General features: G+C 51.8%; 1 protein-coding gene across 5 annotated transcripts in view; it reads left to right on the top strand.

Annotated features, from left to right (window-relative positions):
• Phrf1 (PHD and ring finger domains 1) overlaps positions 1–14,777 on the top strand; it is a 29,672-nt gene that overhangs the window by 4,074 nt on the left and 10,821 nt on the right. For 4 of the 5 annotated variants that reach the window (XM_071615881.1, XM_071615884.1, XM_071615883.1 and 1 more), the window contains exons 3-9: positions 28–156; positions 3,615–3,820; positions 6,539–6,622; positions 8,152–8,267; positions 12,228–12,325; positions 12,627–12,841; positions 13,741–13,870. In XM_071615881.1, coding sequence (XP_071471982.1) covers positions 28–156; positions 3,615–3,820; positions 6,539–6,622; positions 8,152–8,267; positions 12,228–12,325; positions 12,627–12,841; positions 13,741–13,870 — 978 coding nt within the window. The remainder of the gene's footprint in view (positions 1–27; positions 157–3,614; positions 3,821–6,538; positions 6,623–8,151; positions 8,268–12,227; positions 12,326–12,626; positions 12,842–13,740; positions 13,871–14,777) is intronic. The other variant, XM_027953557.3, reaches the window with a different exon arrangement.

Below are 14,777 nucleotides of genomic sequence, written 5' to 3' on the forward strand. Positions count from 1 at the left end.
GGTCTGTGATTTCCCCTGGTGACATAGGTCTAGAAGAAAGCAGCGATGGTCACAGTGGGGACTCTGAGGACGACACGGGCAGTGAGCATGGAGACTGCTCAGACAGAGAGGATGAGGAGGCAGCCTCTGAGGAGGAAGACCCAGAAGATGGATCAGGTAAGCCTGCTGGCATCTGAGTGGGCTGGGTGGGGACAGCATTTGGCAGAACCTGGGTAGCTGTACTCACTAAGCTGTGGGGAGAGTCTTTGCTCTCCACTCCTGAAGCCCGCAGACAGTGGCTCATTTCTGCTGCAGTCTTTTGTTTGGAAGTTCAGCTCAACAACATGGTCCTCCAGGCTTCTCTTCTGTTAGGGTGAAACTAAAATATCTAGAACATCAAGTGGCACACACTGCAGGCACACGCAACCAGACTAGAAGCTGGTGCCACAAATAGAGGTCTTGGCAGCCCTTGTCCCCCGCCACGAGGGCTTGGGCTTGCCGTTCAGGCGCTGGACAGTCTATTGTGCCCCAGGGGATGTGCCCAGGACCACCAGACCTCCACATGGGTGTGGCAGTGACTCCATGCAGTGGCGCATTCTCTGTTCTGTCTGACAGCTGACAAGCATGTCTCAGGGCTTTTAAGAGGTTTACGGCCCACATACAGTGGTTGAGGGGTGTGTAGACTCCTGCAGGACCAGTGCTTGAAGGGCATATGTGCTGTGGCACAGTGCTATGGCTTCTTGCGTTGCCCTGAGCAGGTGCTGCCCTCCCTCCCCAGAGGAGGGCCTCAGTGTAGCTAGAAGTCAGGCCCACCTCTGCCTTCCTGTTGTGGGAAGTCCAAAAGTGTGCCTCAGTCTTTCATGATGGCTGTTAGTGTTTGAGTGTTCCAGAAAAGTGACCCTTGTTTGTGGAGTAGGACTGATGCATTATGAGCCAGCAGCTTTGTGTGCTTACCACCCACTTCCCCAGGTTGGACTTCCAATTCTGAGCAAGAATTGCAGATTCTGTCCTGGGTGTAAAGGTCACTGATGGGGATTTTGTACCTATTTCCTAGTGTTGAGTTGGGTTTGTCCCACCTACAGCAGATCTTGGCATGGGTGCTGGCCTTGCCTGAGCTAAGGGCAGAGGACACTTGAGTGCTATGAAGTCACTCCCTGTTGACCATTCCTGGAAGCTTCAGTGCCAGAGACTCTTGTTTGTGGCTGGAGTGAAGGCAGGTGTAAGCTTACCCAGGATCCCTGCTGACCCAGAGCTGGTAGGCATTGGAGGGGAAGACTCCAGGCCTGGTAGGGGAGGAAAGCTTCCCGAGAAACAAAGTTAAGCCACAGCTTACAGGACAGGAGCTGGCTGGGCAGGGTGGACTTGGGTCAGGGATGGAGTATTTGTTACTGTAGGACGGTAGGCAGAGACCAGAACCTCAGCTGAGTGTGGGCAGGCACCCCACCGTGTTCCTCCCACGCCAGCAGGAGGAACAACAGGCAGGAGGTGCCCCAGTGGCTGAGGAGGAAGTCCCTCAAGGGCTTCTGTGTACCAAGTCTCCCTGCCATGGGCAGCCTGTGTCTACTCTGCCTGTTGGCTCTCCTGCCTTGGTGTTGGCTCCTGAAACACATCAGTTGCTTTTCCTATTGTTTGTTGCATTCCCAGCTTGAGCTAGTGTCTCTCAAATCTTACCATAAGAGATGACAACTGAACTCGGACCCGCTGCCTCATCCCACGGTCCTTGTTTTCCAGCTCTCCAGACAGTACGGTCATCATTGTTTGTAGTGATTGTTGTGATCGTGCAGTACATTCACAGCTGCTCTGCTGCGGGACAGGCCTCCTCTGTCTGGCATGCGGCCCTGTCTCCTCTCAAGAGTAGTCTCCATGCAATTCTCCTTGAACTCTTGGCAGAGTCTCCATGCCCTGGTGTCTCAGGCCAGCCACCTGCTGTCCTGCTGGGGTTAGTGCTTATCTACACCTTGTGGTCCTTTGTTTGTCCAAGGTATTCTATAGTAGCCCCAGCAAGGAAGACTGCTCAGGGCCTCGCCCACCTTCTCCTCTTTGTTCATGCTAGGGGTCATCGTCCAACACCCAAAGGCATTGCTCTGTGGGCTGGGCACTGTGTCGAGCTCAGGCAGCCTTAAGGTCACCAGTTCCTTGCCTTTGGGATTCATAGGAAGAATCTGATCACCAGGCATCTCCTACTTCTGCTGTGGGCACTAAGCAAGAAAGCTGAGGGCATTTGTCAATCTACTGTCCATTTATTATCCAAAATGTTGTGCATATCCCTTTATTAGTTTTCCAGTACTGTGTGACAAGGCACCACAGACTCAGGAACCAGGAGCAGCACATTCATTATCCCAGTGTTTCTGCTGGTCAGTCTTGGTATCCACCAGCTGACTGCAAGGCATTGGTCGGGCCACACTTCCCTTCAGGCTCAGGTCCTCCTCCAAGCTCTGCCTGGTGGCAGTATTTCTAGGGTTGAAAGACTGAAGTGCTGTTTGCTGGCTGCTTTTGGTGGGACCGTCCTCAGCTCCTGGGGGCCACGCACTGCCTTGGCCACATGTGTTAGCTATTTCAGTTTTTCTGGCCCAGCAGGAGCATTCTTCTCTGATTACTGTCTCTGCAAGTAGCTAGAGAAATTCTACTTCAAAATAGCTCATCTGGCAGGTGTGTGGTGGCTCTTGCCTGTAATCCCAATAATTTGGAGGCAGGAGGATCATAAGTGTGAGTCCAGCCTTGGCAACTTAGTGAGAATGTCTCAAAAGACTGGTGATGTAACTCAGTCGTAGAATTCCTGGGTTCAATTCCCAGGTTTAAAAAAAAAAAAAGCACTCACCTGATGAGGTTGGGCAGCTGGGGATAATTCTCCTTTTTCTGGGTAGCAGGAGAGCCCTGGAGACGACATGCAAGCACCTCCTCTGGTCCTGACCACAGGGGGCAGAGTCTTAGAGCTGGTGGGAGCGGCTTTTGTGGTACAGGGGAATGTGGGTCCTTTGTGTTTGGCACTGCTCTGGTGGAGTGCAGGACAAAGAGAAGACATGTTGAATGTGTTGGCTGCTTACATGTTGATCAGGCCCCATCACCAAACCTCTAGAAATAGTCCACATCTGATGTAACCAGTGGCCCACTTAGAAATGTGTGCCCTCTGTATCCCAAAGGAAGAGGAAGAAGGGGCCCTGAAAGGAGGTCTTATCTGAAGGCAGATGGTCCCGTTGTGATTGTGTTTTTCGAAAGAACTGTTGGAGACACATGCAGCTGTGTAGTGGCAGCATGTTCAGAGGCCCACAGTGAGATCTGTCTTTGAGACCTGTGCTGGTCCCTAGGGACCACCTTGCATCATGGGGCTGCGGTAGGAGGACCTGGGATGGCTGCTTAGCCTGCCTCCCTGTCCCCTTGGCTTAGAAGCAGCTGTGGTTGAAGAAGCTTCAGGTGAGGAATGGTGGTATACATGGCTGCAGGGCAGGCTCCTCAGGGTCATGGGTGCCCCATGACTGTGGCCTTGCAGGTGGATAGGGCTGTGTGTCCCATCAGGAGCTAGGACCGAGTAGAGTCCCCTGTCCTGAGTACAGGTTGGGCCCACTTGCAGCCAGTGTTCCTGTTCACACAGCCACTCCTGTCGTTTGCTAATGTTGGAATGTTTCCGCTCTTTCAAGGTTCCCAAGATTCTGAAGATGAAGTGGAAACGTTGGTGGCAGCAGCAGATGCTCAGGGGAAGCTGGAAGCCAGGGGCACTCTCAGTTCTGACGAGGATATGGAGAGCTGCCCAATTTGTCTCAATGTGTTCAGAGACCAGGCCGTGGGCACACCAGAGACCTGTGCCCACTACTTCTGCTTGGACTGCATTGTCGAGTGGTCCAGGGTAAGTCAGTGTCTCATGGCTACTTCCCCCACTCAGATGCTCCCACCCTAGCTGCTAGCTACAATGTCAACAAGATCTTGCCAGTGCCCCTCCTCTTCTGTCCCGTGTCCCCACAGCTTAGGAACATCTGCATGGTTGGTTCAGGGTGGGAGTAGACAGCGTTGTGCCATCCCTGTGGCCCATGTGCTGGGGTGACTTCTGTGAGCTCGAGCCTTCCTCTGTCTCTCTTACTTCCTGTTTTGTGGTGGGTGCCACCCGGATTAGATTCAAGGTTAGGTTTTTCTTTGGGCAAGCAAAGCCTTTGTTTAAATTGGGGTGCCAGACGACATATTTGCTATATATTAATTATTTGATACTTGTTGAAAAATAATAAGGAAAATTAAAGGTCTATGTATCAGGAGAAGGCACGTGCAAGGAATAAGCTTATCAGTAAAATTTTACAAATGAATTGTTGAAATGCTGTGTTTAACCAGATTGCTAGATATAAGGTTCATGAAGATAAAAAATTGGACATAGAAATAGCCAGACAGAGTGTCACACACCTGTAATCCCAGCAGCTCCAGAAGCTGAGGCAGGAGGATCACAAGTTAAGTCCCCAGTACTGCTCCCCCAAAAAAGGAAAGAAAAAAAGAAAGAAACCAGATATATAAAACACTTAAGCAACTTTTCTAAAAACAATTGCAACTGAATGGAGAAGACCACTTTCCAGAAGGGAAGTCTGTTCACAGAGGTGGTCACAGTGACTCACAGGCTCTATGAGTCCTGCTGGGAGGCCCATGGCATGTGGTGGACGGTGAAGCTCCTAAAGGAGGCTGGGAAAGCAAGAGCTGCCAAGATAGCTTTGAAAAGGGAGACCTAGCTTCCTGGATGTTGGGATTTGTAAAACTGAAGTGATTTGACTGAAATGGTCCAGAATGTAAGCCAGATGCACAGAGAGTACAGGGTTCTGAGAGGCCTTGACACACTGGAGCATCAGGCAGCCTCTGGGGTTGGAGAAGGCAGACAGTGAGTGGTATGTTGGGCTAGCTCACCCCACACTGCCAGGTGGATCTAGGTCCTGGAGTTGGAAAGCAGAACTCTGGGACTTCTGGAAGAAAATGCAGGGATTTCTGTCACACTTAGCAGAGTGTTAGACCTGAAGGTCAGGAGAAGGGCACTCAGCAACACTGGCTGTGCCCCTTGCTGGCCCCGGTTAACACAGACTCATGGGGAATATCATGTATAAGGCCTCTGGTGTGCACACCAGGTCCACATAGACTGGCATGCAGATAGATGGGCATGGCAGGTGACCAGACAGCATGTGGCTATGGCCACCCCTGCCCACTGAAAGGGGCAGAGCCCCGTGGGAGCAGCTCACATTGTGATTCCATTTGTAAGAAACCCCAGGGAATAGCCACGCGTGGTGATACACACCTGTAATCCCAGCTGCTCAGGAGGCTGAGTCAGGAGGATCAAAAGTTCAAAGCCAGCCTCAGCAAAAGTTGTCGTGTTTCATGTCTAAAACACTGAGGGTCACTCCAGGTGAACTAGGCTGCATGAAATAATCACACAGAGACAGAGAAATACCTTTTCCTTTAGGTCCTGTGATGGTTTCTCTGACCTTAGGGGTCATGGAAAGAGAGAGCAGATGCTGAACCCTTTTATTGTGGAGAAGCCATTCAAATGAGGCAAGGGGTCAGGTTTCAGGGGGTTAAGCCTAGCTTGGTGATGTCTGCTGTCACCAGGTTGACTGACATCTAGGAAGGCCATGTCCAAAGACAGAGCAAGAGAAGGGGACACACAAAGGGAGTTTCCATGGAACATTCTATCCCAAACAGGGCAAAGGGGTGAATTACAAAGGAACAGGTGAGTGTAGCTCAACCCTAGAGGTAGGCCTACTCAGAAGACTGGCCTTGCTGTCCGAGCAGGTCACTGCCCAAGCCACAACGAATGCAGTGGTTGATCAGAGCCTGGTGCATCAGGACTGGAAGGTGTGATCATTCAGAGCAGCTCCCCACAAAAAAAGCAAGGTGCTAAGTAACTCAGACCATGTCTCTAAATAAAACACGAGAAAGGGCTGGGGCTGGGGCTCAGTGGTTAAGCGCCCCTGGGTTCAATCCCCGGTACCAAAACATACACACACACACACACACCAGGGAAGGCTCTCCTGCACTATCTGTAGGAACAGGATGCAGGGTGGGTAAGATGGCAGAACTGGGGTGGTAGTTCTGGGAAATACACATTTGTCAAAACTCACCAAAATGTACAGCCCAAATGAGCATGTTGTACTGCTACAGGATGCCTCCGTAGAGGATTCTTAAGACACTGGGCAAGGCAAGGAGAAAACAGGTGCAACATGTGTCTGATTAGGATCCACACTAGGAAAACAAATGCTAAAGAAGCTCTGGGGAGCCTGCAGCAGTCTTGGGACTCTGGCAGGGGAAGCCCCTAAAGTGCCGCCCATTCTGCTCCTTCCCGCCCACCTGCGCTCTTAGTCCTTGCCACTGGCATCTCAACTGGGACAGGCACACGGCTTTCTTCTCCCTCCTGGGTGGCAGCTCCACAGGCAGGCGAATCTCTGTGCAGTGTCCTTCATCTCAGCACAGGGCCTGGCACATGGAGGTGTTCAGTTGAACAATTTTGGTGTAAAAAGAACTTGACTTCAAAATGAATTTCCAAGACAGTACTGACAGTGAAGGTGATTCTGCAGGATTCTGATGCAGTTTTTATTTCTTACAGAATGCCAACTCCTGTCCAGTTGATCGAACAATATTTAAATGTATTTGTATTCGAGCTCAGTTTGGTGGTAAAATCTTAAAGAAGGTAAGTGTAGATGTTGCCTGTTTCCTACTTGTGTGCCTGTCTTGTGGGAAGGAGCATGCTTTTAAAGGGTGATTTGCTTTCCTCAAGTGAGGAGGTGCTGGCTATATGCTTTTCTGCAATGCACTGAAGTGCCCTTTGCAGCCACAAGCACAAACCCAGAGCTGAAGCCTGTCTGAACTTCAGGCTGTGGGTGCGGCAGTGACTGGGATGTTGTGGTTCCTGGGTCTGTATTCTGCACCCTCCTCATTACAGGGCTTCAGCAGCTGCAGGAGAGAGGAGGTTGCTGAGGGGAGAGGGGCCAGATTTCAGAGAGTACTGAGCTAATTGCTTACTGTTGAGACTGGAAGGAGGCAGTCTTTGCCTCTGCTCCCCTGTACTTGCCTCTGCTTATCTGCTCTTCTGTGGTGTGTGTGCGGTGTTGGAGATAGAACCCAGGGCCTCCTGCATGCTAGGCAAGTGCCCTGACCCTGAGCATTCTTCTCTCGGTGATGAGCAGTGTTGAGAGGCCTGTGGGGATTTCCCAGAGCCTTTGAACCCTAGATAGCCCTGGCATGTGTTTGCAGCTACACACCTACTCTTTTACATACAAAGTCCAAGAAACCACAGATATAGAAGTCTGGCTCTCTTGGATGCACATTTCTTTGGGACAGATGGCATTGTGCCTGCACTGGCCTCTTGCGTTTGGGCTGCAAGTGGCTGCTATGTTTTGCTGGCTCAGTATCCCAGGCCATCATGTAACCCTTTTTGAGGGTGGCTTGAGGTCTCTGGCAGTGTCAGCTCGCACATGTGTTATGTAGGCCATTTCTCCTACCTAAAGGAGGTGTCAGTGGCATGTGGGCCTCTTGTTGGAGAGAGGTCTGGGACCAATTCTAGCTGTGCAGGCCAGGTGCAGGGTTGGTGGGTGTCCGTGACTTCTTTATCCTGACACAAGCATCCCATTGGAGAAAGCATGTTCACAGACACCTGAGTGTCTAAAGACCTTGGTGTCCAGAGGGTAGAGTCGGGCATGTGCTCTCACCGCATGGCGGCCTCCATGCACCAAGGTGTCGTGTTCTGGCAGGCATGTTTCTGAGTCTGCTTACTTATTAGTGGTTTCTGAGCTGTGTGTGTGGTGCTGGGGTGGAACCAGGGCCTCATGTGTGCTTGGTGTGCACTCTGCCACTGAGCCTCATCCTGTCCAGTTCTGCTGTCGAGGCATGCTGCTTTAAAGCTGCCCTCTGCTCTTCACGTCTTCAGTCTCCTGGAGCATACTTGAGCCTCGAGGTGCTCCCTCCAGCAGTGTCCTGCCTGCCCACTCTGGACTGCAGGTCCCTCCCCATGTGTGGTGCTTTCCTTCTGTTGAGCCATTTTTCCTTACAGTTATTGGCCTTTAGAAAACGTGGAGATCACTCTGTTAATTCAGGACTTCAGGCCTGTGGGCCCAGATAGATCTTAGGTCAGTAGAGCCACTCAGGATTAGCTGCACATCATCCCACAAGCTGACCTAGATTCTGGGTCTCCACCATTACTACCGGCAGTTCTCTCTTCAGATTCCAGTGGAGAGCACCAGAGCCCATGAGGAAGAGGAGGACCCGACCTTCTGTGAGGTGTGTGGCAGAAGCGACCGTGAGGACCGGCTCCTGCTCTGCGATGGCTGTGACGCTGGGTAAGGGTGGTGGGTCTGCCCCTGTGCCTGCTGCAGACTGCGGGATGAGGGGCACCACAGCTCCTGCCTCAAGCGCTGAACTTGCCTGCCCTCAGCAGCAGCACCAAGTCCAGCAGACAGCAGACACTGCAGGCTCTCCCCACTCCTGCTGTCTGCACGTCCACTTTCCTGAAAACATGCTGAGGCCACAGAACACACCAAGACAGAAAAGAGAGCGAGAAGAACATGGGAAGGAGGCTGTGGCTAGCCTGCAGCAGGGTGACCACTGCCTGCCTTGTCCCTGGGTGTGCTTCTGATTCCCCTGTGCACCCTAGCCCTGTAGCAGAGCCAGGGACGCCTGCTGTGCATTCACATGGCCCTTCCTGCAGGAATCTACTGGTGTCCCCCGTTATTTAATCTCTTGGGTTTAGATCTCCTGCCAGGGCTTTGCCTATTGATTTTTAAAGAGTTTTTCTACTATAAAATTGTGGTGAAGGGATTATGGGTAACTTGTTCTTGGGCATGTATCTCAAGATGTGCAAAGAGCCGAGGAAACTGGTGGACCTGTAATGTCCTCAGACTGGAGGATTGGGGTTGGCCTGTGGCTAATGGTCATGGTCACCTAGCTGTAGCCTTGACTTGGCTGACACAGCTGCTCCCCCCGCCCCTCCACTCATTCCTGCATTTGTTCACGAGCCCCTGTTGCTCTTCCTGAGATACCTGGGTCACCTGTGTCCTTGTCATGGCCTGTGGGAGCTCAGTGCCATGCAGGGAACTGGGCATGGTTGTACCTCAGCTCTCAAACCTGCACTGTGCTGTCTCCCTCCTTCCTTAGAGACTCAGCCTAAATCCACATTTCCCCACAGTTCACTGAAGGCCTTGACCCTATTGATCGTTTACTCTTCAGGATTCCTAAAGGTATTCGCTGCTGAGAGTAGTACTGAGGGTAGTATGTGCTGGTTGTGGTTTTGGTTTTGTTTTATGGTTTTTGTGTTTTGAAAGTAAACTGAGTCTCACTGTGTTGCCGAGGCTGGCCTGGGGCTCCTGGGCTCCAGTGATCCTCCCACTTCAACCTCCCATGTAGCTGGGACCACAGATGTGTACCACTGCCACCAGCTCTGTCATGTGCTGATTCTGTTGATGTAAGTCTGGAGGATTGGGGTACAGCCAGGTCAGATGTCCTCAAAACACTGTTAGTGCACCACCCTGGACACACTGTCGTGACTTGATCACTGGCTCACTGTGAGCATCAGCCGAAAGCTCAAGAAATGGGGCTGCATGGAGATAGATACCTCAGCACTCAGCACTCAGACCTCTGTGCACAAGCACTGCCATTGCTGCTCCAGCACGTGGAGGAGGGGCCTGGCCAGGCCTAGCCCTAGCTGCAGGGTGAGAGCCCCTGTGCCTGCTGGAGAGGTGCTGAGGAGTTTGACCACAAGCCTGTTTTGTTTTTTAATCTTTTAAATTGGTGCTGGGTATGGAACCCAGTCCCTCACACATTTAGATGAGTGTTCTGCCACTGAGCCACACCTCCAACCCTTTTATATTTATTTATTTTTGTTATTTTTGAATAACAACTTACTCAGTTGTCCAGGCTGGCCTCAAACTTGCAATCCTCCTGCCTCAGACTCCCAACTGCTAGAATTATGGGCATGTGCCACTGTGCTCAGCAAGCTTACAGTTCTTTTTTTTTTTTTTTTTTTAATATTTAATTACTTGTTGATGGAACTTTGTTTATTTATATGTGATGCTAAGAATTGAACTCAGTGCCTCACATATGCTGGGCAAATGCTGTACCACTGAGCCACAACCCTAGCCCTCTCATTCTTTAAATCAGTATTTGGTTTTGATTCTGGAACTTTTTTAACAGTGATTCCTGGGGATTTTACAACATCATTACAGTTTTTCCTTGTAAACGTACATTACATTTGTAAATCCAATATATTGGTTTATGTCATTGGATTATTTAGCAGATAAAGCAACTCAAGTATGTAAAAATTTGATGGGTTTAAAAAATGAAAACTAATAATTACATGGTTCTGTACTTCTGTGCATCCACATACTGTTAACATTTGCTGTGTGCTAAATTTTACAGTTAAGTCTTTTAACTTACAAGTCAAAAGTTAATTATTCATTTTGAAAAGGAATCAAGGCTACCTATAAATGTACCTTTTCCTTCTTTTCTAATTTTTGTCTTTTAGTTGTAGATGATCACAGTACCTTTGTTTTATTGATTTATTTTTATGTGGTGTAAGGATTGAACCAAGTGCCTCACTCGTCCTAAGCGAGTGCTGTACCACTGAACTACACTCCCAGCCCCCAAACGTACCTTTTATTTTATTCATCAAGTTGCAGATTATCTCTGAATTTAAAAAAATAAAAATAAAAATCACAACCCAGTTTATAGGTTCACAGGGAGACAAGCTTGCTGGGCCACTTATCACCACACCCGTCCCTTACCCACTGTCAGTGGTTTGTCCACTCTTGGTAGCCATATCTACCCGCCCTTTGCACTCCCAAGAGCCTAGAGCTTCTGGTATGGGCTGAGCTGCTGGTCCCTGCACTGTAACTGGGTGGAACTTGCAGCCACCTCCTGGTCTATGTCCAAATTTGAACCTGCAGTTCATGTCCTCCTCTCTGGAGTTAGTTGTAGTAATGCAGGCTTGGCCTGGCCATTGGTTGGCATTTGTTGCTTGCAGAAGTGACTTCCACTTGCTGGGGTTGCTGGGATGGAGCAGCAGCATCTCTGAAGGCAGCTGGAGCTCAGCAGGGGGGCACCAGTTGAACCTACTGAGACCTTGGAGTCCCTTTTTTTTTTTTTTAATATATCTTTATTTTATTTATTTCTGTGTTGCTGAGACTCAAACCCAGTGCCTCACATGTGCTAGGCAAGCGCTCTACCACTGAGCCACAACCCCAGCCCCGTCCCTGGAGTCCTTTGAAAGAAGTTGTGAACGTGTAGGGAAGATTTTAAGAATCTACCCAGGGTTCTTCCCAGCATTCAATCCTAGCACTAGTGTGTCTCAGAGTGCTGTGTTCCCAGAGGGGCTGGCCTGGCTTCCTGCAGCTCTGCCTCACATCTGTCTTGTGTGGGGTTCTGGTGACGCCCCTCCTCCTCTCAGTCTTCTCGCTTGGCCTTCCCTCCTTGCGAGGACCCAGTCATCTCGGATCAGAGCCCCATCTTTGAGTCTCCGCTTAGTCAAGACCTCCTTAAAGACCCTGTCTCCAGACAGCACACCAGGGTTAGGGCTTCAACTAATAAACGTAGACTCAGACTCGGTTTTCCCTGTTAAACTCTCATAGTGACTTCCCACTCCAGACGTGGCGGTTTTCCCGACATCAAGCAGTCAGTGCTGCAGTTAGCGCTGAGTGTTCAGTTCAGGTCTGGCACAGGAGGTGGCATCAGAGACACAGCAGGGGCTGAGCCCCCAAGGCTGCCCCTGCTTTATGTGCTGGTGCCAGCCCAGGCTGTCTTCATGTGCTGACCCACCTTCTGCACTCAGTTCTCTCAGGTACATGATGTGTGCAGTTGAGCAGCTCCTGCAGCTTGCAGAGCTGAGAAGGGCAGTTTACCGTTGCATTACAGAGCATGCACACAGCTTGCTGCAGGGTGAGAGACTTCACTGTGTAGGTGTAATTGAAGCATGGATGCCCGTCTTGACATAATGATTGAGTGAAGGGCTGACAGCAAGGCCCCTGTGGGATTCCTCAGGGTCCCCTACCTACATAGGCAGGTCCCCTCTGAAGTGGGTCATCTATTGTCAGAGAACAGCAGGGAAGGTTGGTTTCTGTGTCTTGCCTTGGGAAGGGAACTGTGAGCATCAACCAAAATAGATATCCCTCCTGTCACATGGGGACACAGCTCTGTCCACACCAGAGTGCACTGCAGGTGGCTCACATGTAGATACTGTCTTCTCAGCTTACTTGCTTGTGGGGCTCAGGGACCAAGGCTGACAGCCCCTGTACCCTCTTGTCCTACAGGTACCACATGGAGTGTTTAGAGCCCCCTCTGCGGGAGGTGCCCGTGGACGAGTGGTTCTGTCCAGAGTGTGCAGTGCCCTCCACTGCTTCTGCCGCTGGTAACGCGCTGTCCCTGTCCCACGGAACTCTTGGGTCCTTCCCCATGGGGCCTATAGTCCTAGAGAAGAGCCACAGGGTTGAGTTGCTTTCATGGGTGGGAAGCACCCCAGGGCTTCTGTCAGAGATAATGGCTTTCTTGATACCTTCTTGGGTAGGACCTGGAGGATTGTGGTATATCTGTGGGGGGGTGGTGGGCTTGGTGATTTGGAGGTTGGGAGGATCCAGCCTAGGAGGAGCCCTTGTCCTGTGCCTTGGCCTGCCTTGGCAGGGTAGCCCCCTGGGTGGGCCTGTGGTGTGCAGTGCCTCTGGCCCAGCAGCCCAGGGTTCTCTTCTTCCGAGATGCCGGTCCTGTGAGTGAGGAGGAGGTCTCCCAGCTCTTGGCCGATGTGGTGCCCACCACCAGCAGGCTGCGGCCTAACGCAGGCCGGACCCGGGCCATCGCTAGGACACGTCAGAGTGAGAGAGTGAGGGCAACCGTGAACCGGAACCGGATCTCCACAGCCAGGAGGGTCCAGGTGGGTGGGTGATGCCAGGTTGTCTGGCCCAGAGTGGCCCCAGTGGTGTACTAAAAGGCAGAGTGGACATGTTGGCAGTGCTGGTCTAGACAGATGCCCCATGCCCCAGGTCTGCATGCAGTCAGCCCAGCAGGCCAGTGTGCTGTGGTCTCAGAAGTGGATCAGGACTTGGGGGTTACCCTGATGATGAGCAGTCAAGCAATCCACCTGACCTCAGGAGACTTCTTCCCACACACTAGGGCCCTGTCGAGGGAGCTGTGTGTGCTTTCTGGCACACACAGCTCCCAGTGCTCAGTGTCACACTCTCTGATTAGATGTGCCTCTACTCTTGGGGTGTGGAGGCGTGTCCTGAATTCCAGATGTGTTGGAAAAGCTGTGACCTATTCCCATCTGCAGCCCACACAGTCCATCCCTCTGGCTCTTTGCTCCTTCCGGTGTCCACTGCATCTTGGGTGCTGTCCTTCTCATCTCTTGAATCTCTTCTCTCTCATTCACTTGCCCCTCCTGGCCCCTGCAGGCTCTTTGCCTGCACACCTACATGGTGCCTTGCTCCACCAGGGCTCACCTGGGGCTCTGCTCTTTGCTCTCACCTGTCCCCTTCCTTCTCCTTGTTTGGAATTTCATTTGTTCCTTGGTACTTGCCTAACGTTCCCAGTCTGTCCTGGCCCAAAGCTTGCTTCCCAGAAGCCCTGCAAGGGATCAGTGTCCTCATGGCTGTTTGGGCCCTGGGCTGTGGGAGGGAGGGTGGCGCTGCAGCCTGAGGATATCCCAACTTCTCTTGCTGCCTCTAGTGGGCTGTGTCCAGGGCTCTTTTCCAGGTCTGTAGTGGCACTATCCCTGCCTCAGAAAGGTGTTCTTCAGTGCACACGCCCACTAACCAGTGCTGAATCTTGCAACAGCACGTGCCAAGGTACCTCATGTCTGCTCTGCTGGATGAGACCATCGAGGCTGTTGCAACAGGCCTGAGCACAGCAGTGTACCAGCGCCCCCTGACGCCTCGAGGCCCCGTGAGACGGAAGAGGAAGACAGGTGAGCCTGGCAGGATGGGCACGCCCCCCACCAACACTTCTGGCCCAGGGATGTGGTCGTCTCTGTTTCGTCCCTCTGCAACTTAATTTACTCAGTCAAGTATATGTGGGCACAGTGGCCACTCCTGTCATCCTAGCCACTCAGGAGGCTGGGGCAGGGAGCTTGCAAATTCAAGGCCAGCCTGGGCAACTTGGTGGGAGCCTGTCTCAAAAAGGGCTGGAATGTGGCTCAGTGGTAGAGCGCCCAGGACAATCCTAGTACCAGAAAGAAAAAGAAGAGTGAAGTTGCTGTGGCAAATGCACTCACAGGTCCTTCTGTGAGCAGAAGTGTCCTGTCTGCGTCTCTCCGGCAGTTCAGAGCAGAGAGGTTGGAACTGCAGAACCTGTTTCCAGTTCTCACTGTTTCACACTCACCTGAGTAGAATGGGAGCGTCCCAGGTGTTGCTCGTTCTCCCACCTGCAGTGTGGTCGGGGTTTCGCTTTACTGTGTCCATGGCGTCTCCCAGTGCACTCTGCCTGGGCACGCATGACTGGCCAGGGCTCCCCCGAGGCTCCTTCCTACAGTGGTGAGTGCCCGCGGACACCAGAGCTGAGCTGTGCACCTAGCCACGCTCCAGGCTGTGCAAACCAGTGAGGCAGGACATGTTGCACACCCGTGTTCCCTTTTTCCGTGTCTCATCCTGTGTCTTCCTGCTACACATGGCTGGGCTTAGGGTGGCAGCACTGGCCTGCTGCCCTCACTCTGGTTAGAAATGCAAGGGTGGCCTTGTTGCTCTTGTGCCGACTTGCCCACCAAGGACATCAAGGAGGGACAGCCTGGCAGAGTTGTCTGGCTGCCTTTGCATGATGTGTCCTGCTGTGCCTGTGTGGGTATTGGTATTCTTTTTTTTTTTTGAGAGAGAGAATTT

Source organism: Marmota flaviventris, chromosome 9 (genome assembly GCF_047511675.1).
Source record: "Marmota flaviventris isolate mMarFla1 chromosome 9, mMarFla1.hap1, whole genome shotgun sequence".
NCBI lineage: Eukaryota > Metazoa > Chordata > Mammalia > Rodentia > Sciuridae > Marmota > Marmota flaviventris.